Raw genomic sequence first — 8829 nt, 5'->3', positions numbered from 1 at the left:
GCACTTTGGGAGGCCGAGGCGGGTGGATCACTTGGGGTCAGGAGTTCGAGATCAGCCTGGCCAACCTGGTGAAACCCTACTAAAAATACAAAAATTAACCGGGCATGGTGGTGGACGCCTGTAATCCCAGCTGCTCTGGGGGAATCGCTTGAACCCAGAAGGCAGAGGTTGCAGCGACCAAGATCACACCATTGCACTCCAGCCTAGGTGACAGAGTGAGACTCCATCTTTAAAAAAAAAAAAAAAAAAAAAAAAAAGTACAAATAGTTGAAAATACTGTGAATTGGAGAAGGGGAGTTAATGTTTGGAAATGTGGGAAGGGAATTGAAAATGTAAGATGCTACTGCAAGCCTTTAAAGAGTTAGGCTGGGGTCATAGCAGGGAGGATGTGAGACCCTGCATCCCACAGATTTGGAAAATGGAGGGAGAAACCAGTCCATGTGGACAGCCTGAAAAAATTTAAACAAGTAAACAGACTGAAGTGTGTGTAGTGCACTAAGGTCCTACCTAAGGGCACTGAAATCCAACTCAACTGCAATATTTCCAAATGTTTCTGGTAACAAACCACAAACCATAACTGCGTGATTCTCATTCATGAATTCCCATTTGCACAAACTCTTGAATTTTTATCAGTGCCTCTTTTTTTTTTTTTTTTTAAGACAGAGTTTTACTCTTGTTGCCCAGGCTGGAGTGCAATGGCGGGATCTAGGCTCACCGCAACCTCCGCCTCCCGGGTTCAAGCGATTCTCCTGCCTCAGTCTCCCGAGTAGCTGGGATTACAGGCACGCGCCACCATGCCCGGCTAATTTTGTATTTTTAGTAGAGACGGGGTTTCTCCATGTTAGTCAGGTTGGTCTCGAACTCCTGACCTCAGGTGATCCACCTGCCTTGGCCTCCCCAAAGTGCTGGGATTACAGGCGTGAGCCACCGCGCCCGGCCATTTTAACTTTTAAGAGGAGAAAAGACGACTGGGGACCCCACAGACCACCGCTTTTCTGACGCAAGAACCCTACACGCGAGACGGGATTCCCCCCATAATCCTCCTCATGGCCCAGCACAATCTGAGGAGACCCGCGGCTGAAGACGCGGAGCTGCTCAAAGAGGGCTCCGGGGCCGGGGCCGCAGTCGCTGCGAAGGGACGAGACAGGATGCCCCGGGTCCCGGCTGCCGGCCCAGCCCCACAGACCCCGGAGTCGCCGCGGGGAGGCCCGGGTCCTGCCACAGCCGGTTCCAGCAGGTTCTAACAAGTCCTTCGCCCCCGTCTCAGGACGCCTGGCCCTACACACTCACCATGTCTGAGCTTCCAACTGTCTTCCCCAAGGCTCTTGTGACTAGAGAGGAACACAGCTCAAGTGACAGAGCGACAGGAGCTCTGGCGGAGAAACCTGGAGCCTCTCAGAGCCGAGCGTTCCAAGAGCCGGAAAAGAGGGTTCCAACGGTCGTTAGCACAGCAACAAAGAGACCGCGGGCGTGCAGCCGTCTCCTTCCCCCAAAAAAGTTGGCAGGGCCCCGCCCCGGCGCTCCTGATTGGACCGTGCTCCCCGCCTCGCCTTCAGAGCCCTGAGCGACAGCAGAAGCCCGGGATAACGGGGCCCTGCAGAACCAGACCGGTTCTATTCACTTCCTCTTTAAGGCCCACCTCCCTCCCTGTGCCCTGATTCTTGGATATCTGCATTTCCGCCAAACTTTCCTGAACTTCATATATATATGATTGATTGGTTGATTGATTAATTGAGACGGAGTTTCACTCTTGTCGCCCAGGCTGAAGGTGCAATGGCGCGATCTCGGCCCACTGCAACCTCTGTCTCCCGGGTTCAAGCGATTTTCCCGCCTCAGCCTCCTGAGTAGCTGGGATTACAGGCACCTGCCACCACGCCCAGCTAATTTTTGTTATTTTTAGTAGAGACAGGGTTTCACCATGTTAGTCAGGCTGGTCTCGAACTCCTGACCTCAGGTGATCCGCCCGCCTCGGCCTCCCAAAGTGCTGGGATTACGTGAGCCGCCGCGCCTGGCCTCTTTCCTGAACTTTAGAAAGGGTACTGACCTCTCCTTCACTCAATGGGCTTTCTCTGCTCCTTCCTCCTACATCAGGTCACAAGTGTATGCAGGGAATTCCAGACTCAGTGTCTGATGAGGCGATCTGTTTGCCTCAGAGCAGGAGGGGAACCGAGACCAGGCCAGGCACGACTAGACCAGGAAAGAGAGACAGATGTCCTCGAGGGGGACAGGAATAGGGGATGAGGCATGGACAAAGCTTCCTCACACATCTACCAACTCTCCTCGCAGTATGGGAACACTCCCTCCTTCCAGAACTTCATTTTCAACAGCAGGAGACGATCCCTTGGAGTCAGTTTAAGCTTCTGACCTAAATAAACTGTCAACTTCATAAACCCTTTCACCAGGTGATGTTCCAAACAATTCTCTCACACTGACCTTCACAGCTTTTCTTCATATGTACAAATTACAGCCTGAAGCCAGTGACTCTATGCATGCCAAAACCAAAAACACTGCCCTCCAAATGGCCCCAGGCTCCTGAGGTCCAACCTCAGAAATGACAGAACACCTCCCCCTCTGCATGCCCCCTGTCCCCCACCCCAAATGCATCTGCACTTGGGTCTCCTGTGTTCCAGGGCTCTGCAGCTTCTCAGAATCCACTCCTGGAGCTGCTCAGAAACACCCAAGGGAGCTCATTTTCCCTCCCTTTGCAGGCTCCAGGCTGGTCTTGGGCTCTGCTGCCCCCTGCAGGTTATTCACCTACTTCTCTCCCCTATTGATCACTTCCACGAGACCAACATCTACAATCCCACTGTGTGAATAAGACACTAGCAGAATCCCTGCTTTCCTCCTGTATGTACATATAAAGTGGGAGAGAAAAAACTAAGATAATTTAACTGCACTAAAAGTCTTCCAAATCGCGGTGGCGGCGGTGGCTGAGGCACTAGCAGTCAGGAACACTAGAGATACCAGTGGTGGAGTGGGGCTGGGCTGGGAATGGGTTGGGGAAGGGGCTGCAGGGACAGATAGCTGCCTGGGCTCAGCAGCAGTGCAGCTGTACAGCCTAAGGCACCTGGCAAGCAGAGCTGGGGGCTTCTGGGAAATGACTGTGGGGAAGAAAAAGGAGTCAGTCTTGATGGAGCCTGGAGCTGTGGGAGCTGATGCAGACTTATGATAGCTGCTACTGTCATAAGTAAGCCCGATTGAGATGTGAGAACTTGGATTCCTTGGCAATTTATGAAGAGGAAGACTGATGACAAAGAAGTCATTGATGAAGAGGAGGATGAGGATCATTGACATGCTTGTCCCACTATGCAAACAAAAGGGGAAAGCGCAGCAACTTCTGCAACATGGGGTGAAGGGATGCAGGGGACTCTCATTGTCAAGTGATATACTGCTGCAGAACAATTAGAGGTTGCAAAACCTTTCAATAAATACCTGGAAGGCCAGTTGCCATGGCTCACATCTGTAATCCCAGAAGTTTGGGAGGCCAAGGGGAGCGGATCGCTTGAAGCTGGGAGTTGGAGACAGCCTGACCAGAGCAAGGGGAGAGGATCACTTGAAGCTGGAGTTGGAGACCAGCCTGACCAGAGCAAGACCAGCCTAGGCAAAAGAGTGAGACCCTGTCTCTATAAACAAACAAACAAACAAAAAGAAGGTCGGGCGCGGTGGCTCATGCATGCCTGTAATCACAGCACTTTGGGAGGCCGAGGCAGGTGGATCACCTGAGGTCGGGAGTTCCAGACCAGTGTGACAAACATGGAGAAACCCCGTCTCTACTAAAAATGCAAAATTAGCTGGGCATGGTGGCACATACCTGTAATGCCAGCTACTTGGGAGGCTGAGGGAGGAGAATCACTTGAATCTGGGAGGCAGAGATTGCTGTGAGCTGAGGTCGTGCCACTGCACTCCAGCCTGGGCAACAAGAGGGCAACAAAAAAAAAAAAAAAAAAAAAGAGAGAGAAATTAGCCTGGCAAGGTGGCCTGTGCCTGTAGTCCCAAGCTACTCAAGAGGCTGCAGTGGGAGGATCACTTGAACCCAGTAGTCCGAGGCTGCAGAGAGCTAGGATCAGGCCACTGTACTCCAGCCTGGGCCACAAAATGAAACCAAGCCGGGCGTGGCTCACACCTGTAATCCCAGCACTTTGGAAGGCCAAGGTGGATGGATCACGAGGTCAGGAGATTGAGACCATCCTGGCCAACACGGTGAAACCCCGTCTCTACTAAAAATACAAAAAATTAGCCGGGTGTGGTGGTAGGCGCCTGTAGTCCCAGCTACTCGGGAGGCTGAGGCAGTAGAATTGCTTGAACATGGGAGGTGGAGGTTACAGTGAGCTGAGACTGCGCCACTGCACTCCAGCCTGGGCGACAGAGCAAGACTCCGTCTCAAAAAAAAAAAAAAAAGGCCGGGTGCAGTGGCTCACACCTGTAATCCCAGCACTTTGGGAGGCCGAGGCGGGTGGATCACCCAAGGTCAAGAGTTCAAGACCAGCCTGGCCAACATGGTGAAACCCCATCTCTACTAAAAATACAAAAAATTAGCTGGATGTGGTGGTGGGCACCTGTAATCCCAGCTACTTGGGAGGCTGAGGCAGGAGAATCGCTTGAACCCGGGAGGCGGTGGAGGTTACAAGGTTACAGTGAGCTGAGATTGCACCATTGCACTCCAGGCTGGACAACAGAGTGAAACGCTGTCTCAAAAAAAAAAAAAAAAAAAAAATGAAACCATCCTACCTGGGGATTCCCCGGACCACTTGGATCATCTAATTGTGGGACACAGAGTGTGATGGTATTCCCTTATGGACTAGATCATTCTAGCCATAAAAGATGCTTGGCCTACTGAAGATTTACCAGAAGAGATGACTTCCTGGCAGTCAATGGAAGAAGCGCTGATGAAGCCGTCCCTTTAAATTTTGTCAAATTAATCAATGATGGAGGGAGGGAGAAAATTGAAATAAACAAAGCTTGCTGCACATTCAGCATTAATTATTAGGTCAGCTTGCTCTCTGACCTCCCCGCCAAATTTTTTTTTTATTTTTTTGAAATAGAGATGGGGTCTCACTATGTTACCCAGAGTAGTCTCAAACTCCTGGAATCAAGCAATTCGCTCGCCTCAGCCTCCCAAAGTATTGGGATTACAGGCGTGAGCCCCCATGCCTGGCCCCCTTCATAGTTGTTTGATGCCTAGTGTCCTAGAATCCTGAAACCCTAGATGATAATTCCCCTTAACTGCTCTATAGATAAAAACTTGAACGTTAAAAAATGTTAATTTTTCCCTTTGAGATATTATTTCAGGTCCTGCATAACAGTGAAACTACTGACTTCAGCTGCTCTGAAGGACCCCAGTAGTAGCTGACTCACCAAAGAAGGTAGTTTTCACATCCTGATGATTTCTTCGCCTATACTTCAAACAATCAACAACCTCAATCTTTCAGCCTTTTGCACACCACAATCCCCTTAAAAATCCCAGCCTAGTGTGGGTCCAAGTGCAGTGGTGTTTACAACTAATTGATCACAACCAGTTACAGATGTCTTTGTTTCTTCTCCATTCCCACTGCTTCAATTGACTAGTCCAAAAAACAAAAAATCCAGCCCAGAACTTTTTGAGGAGTTGGATTTGAGGGCCCCTCTCATCTGCTTGCTGGGTCACCCCATGATCATTAAACTCTTTCTGTGCTGCAAATCTTGCTGTCTCAGCGTATTGGTCTGTTACTGCACAGTGTGCATATGAACATGGTGATTCTGTAACCCTGGGGCTTCTTGGAGGTTGAGGAAGGAGGCAAGCCATCCAGGACTGGCTTTCCATGGGACCAGTAAAGCAGTTTGTACTGCCCAGATAAAAAAAAAATGCTACAGGGTGCACCAGGGGAATGGCATGGCCCTTTGCTATCTTTCTCGAGTCCTATAGTGGGACAATGTGTATATGATGTGGGAGAAGCACTGCAGATTTGGAGAAATTTAGAAACCCAGGAACAGGGTAAACTCGGTAATCCAACAAGGGCTAACAAAGGGAAAAAAGAAAAATCAACAGAAAGAAAAGGGGAGATAGGGAAAGGGACCAATAGGAGTCACCCATGAGTAAATGTGGCATAATTTGTTGGGGGCAGAAACACCCTGAAAAGAAACAGACAAACAACCTAAGACTTTATTAGTACCCTTATGGTAGAAACTACAGCCTAAACTGCAGTTTCATCTCTTCCCTTCTGCCTCTATGGAAGAAGAGGAAGATGACTCAATCTTTCATTTGATTGTCCCACTCTACCAGGAGTGGATTCCACCATGGCTCAGAGATTAGGATTGGGGCAAGGTCAACCCCATGTTCAAGCAATAGGGGGAAACCAGAGGTCCCATATCAAGCTCACTATTTCCTGTTGCCCCCCAAATAAAAACAAGATTATTACCTTAGTAATAGTCTGTAATCCTATTACAGGGTGGAATGTACTTTCATCTCCGGAAATCCAGAAACAAATCCTGGTCAGTGGCCTGCCATTGATGATTATGGAGGACAAACGACCCAGATAAAAAGGACTTTAATACATCTAGGTATTGGGGAAGCTCCCCAACCCATATATGGCATTTATTACCCCTATTTTAGAAAACATTTTAGGCACGGATATTCTGTTAGGAAAGACTTTGCAAACTTGAGTGGGAGAATTCAGCTTGAACGTGCTGTAGTAAAGGCTGTTCTCAGGGACAGGCAAAATGGGAACCTGAACAGCTTTCTGCTCCTAGGCGAGTTGTCAAGTTTAAAGAGTACAAATTATTAGGCTGGGCTCGGTGGCTCACGCCTGTAATCCCAGCACTTTGGGATGCCAAGGTGGGTGGATTGCCTGAGGTCAGGAGTTCGAGACCAGCCTGGCGAACATGGCGAAACCCCATCTCTACTAAAAATACAAAAATTAGCTGGGTGTGGTGGTGCACATCTGTAGTCCCAGGTACTCGGGAGGCTGATAGCTTGAACCCAGGAGGTAGATAGCTTGAATCTGGAAGGAGGAGATTGCAGTGAGCCGAGATAGCACCACTGCACTCCAGTCTGGGCGACAGAGCAAGACTCCATCTCAAAAATAAATAAATAAATAAATAGTACAAATTATTTTGGGTGGGGGGGCTGTGGAGGACATGATGAAATAAGTGCAACTAGGCCGGGTGCAGTGGCTCACGCCTGTAATCCCAGCACTTTGGGAGGCCGAGGTGGGTGAATCACGAGGTCAGGAGATCAAGACCATCTGGCTAACACGGTGAAACCCCGTCTCTACTAAAAATACAAAAAAAAAAAAAAAAAAAAAAAAAAAAATTAGCCAGGCACGGTGGTGGGCGCCTGTAGTCCCAGCTACTCGGGAGGGTGAGGCAGGAGAATGGCGTGAACCCGGGAGGCGGAGCTTGCAATGAGCCGAGATCACACCACTGCACGCCAGCCTGGGTGACAGAATGAGACTCCGTCTCAAAAAAAAATGAAATAAGTGCAACTATTGAGGAACTGGTAAGTGGACACATTATCCACCCAGCTCAAATTCATTTTAACAGTCTCTCTGGCCTGAACACAAACCAAACAGTACCTGGTGGATGACTGTAGATTACCAGGAATCGACCAAGGTAACCCCATCCATATATCCTGTAGTTCCTATTACTCAGGTAGCTGATCACATAGTGTCCGTGCTGGGGATGCATCACAGTGCGTTAGATTTAGCTAATGTTTTTTTCAGCATTCCTCTTTCTAAATAATCACAATTTGCTTTTACCCTGCCAGGCTGCTACTAGAATAAAAGGGTTCATGTTATGCTCTCCACTTACTGGTCCCCCAAAATAAAGAGAAGACTGTCACATTAGTAGATGCTATGGTGGAGTGTGTTTTAATCCATGGAATCCAGAAAGATGCCCTGGTGAGTCAGCTGCCATTCAAGGGTTGCTCCAGGGTTATCGCCAAAGTCCTAGGATTTGTCACAGAATGTTGGCTAGAGGCTTCTCTTTGTTCCCATTCCTGTCATCTTTCATGGTTTAATTACATATATATTTTTTATTTCATTATTTATTATTTTATCTATCTATCTAATTTATTTTGACAGGGTGGGTCTTGCTGTGTCACTCAGGCTAGAGTGCAGTGATGCAGTCATACCTCACTACAGCCTTGAACACCTGGGCTGAAGTGATTCTCATGCATCAGCCTCTTGAGTTGCTGGGACTACAGGCGTGAGCCATCTGACCTGGCCCTGGTTTCATTATACTGATGACATCACGTTAACCTCTGAAGACTGTAATGTGTTACAGAAAAGTCTTATACCATTGTGTGCTTGTCTACAGCAATGGGGATGGGCAATCAATCCTCAGGAAATCCAGGGACCATGGCCCACAGTGAAATTTTTAGGAGTGATATAGTCAGGTAAGACACATTGATATCAGGCATAGTAATTGACAAAGTCCAACACTTTCCTAAAAATATCATTCAATTTACAAAACCTCATTTAGCTCATGTGTAGATACTCATATATATTTATTCTTTAAGCATAGATACCCATAACAAACAGAGTGATGACTATGCAAAATTATACTGGGATAAAGGAATAATAAACTGTCCTTAGGAAACCAAGTAATGTAGTCACATGATGTTTGACGCATTTACATATATGAGGGCTTTTATAAAGAGCTTGTGCTTGCCTAACAATAGAGTATCACACAGAAGCCATAATTCCATCTTACTTACCAGTTACTTGTTCACGAGTGGTCATAGTTCTTTTTCCATATAAACCTGAGTTGCGTGTTAAAGTGATTGTCAAAAATTAAATTTAACCTTTTTTTTTTAAGATGGAGTCTTGCTCTGTCTCCCAGGCTGGAGTGCAC

General features: G+C 48.0%; 1 protein-coding gene across 3 annotated transcripts in view; it reads right to left on the bottom strand.

Annotated features, from left to right (window-relative positions):
* LOC103893059 (zinc finger protein 878-like) overlaps positions 1–1393 on the bottom strand; it is a 66143-nt gene extending 64750 nt beyond the window's left edge. For all 3 annotated transcript variants that reach the window (XR_010138569.1, XR_008516410.2, XM_024238436.3), the window contains exon 1: positions 1291–1393. Coding sequence is in view for 1 of the 3 variants with exons in the window: in XM_024238436.3 (XP_024094204.3) it covers positions 1291–1293 (3 nt within the window). In the remaining 2 variants the exon portion in view is untranslated. The remainder of the gene's footprint in view (positions 1–1290) is intronic.
* Between the last annotated feature and the right edge of the window lie 7436 nt (positions 1394–8829).

This window comes from Pongo abelii, chromosome 20 (genome assembly GCF_028885655.2).
Source record: "Pongo abelii isolate AG06213 chromosome 20, NHGRI_mPonAbe1-v2.0_pri, whole genome shotgun sequence".
In the NCBI taxonomy this organism is placed as follows: Eukaryota; Metazoa; Chordata; class Mammalia; order Primates; family Hominidae; genus Pongo; species Pongo abelii.
Note: the sequence above shows the minus strand (reverse complement) of the source record. Positions and strands in the feature narration are given on the sequence as shown.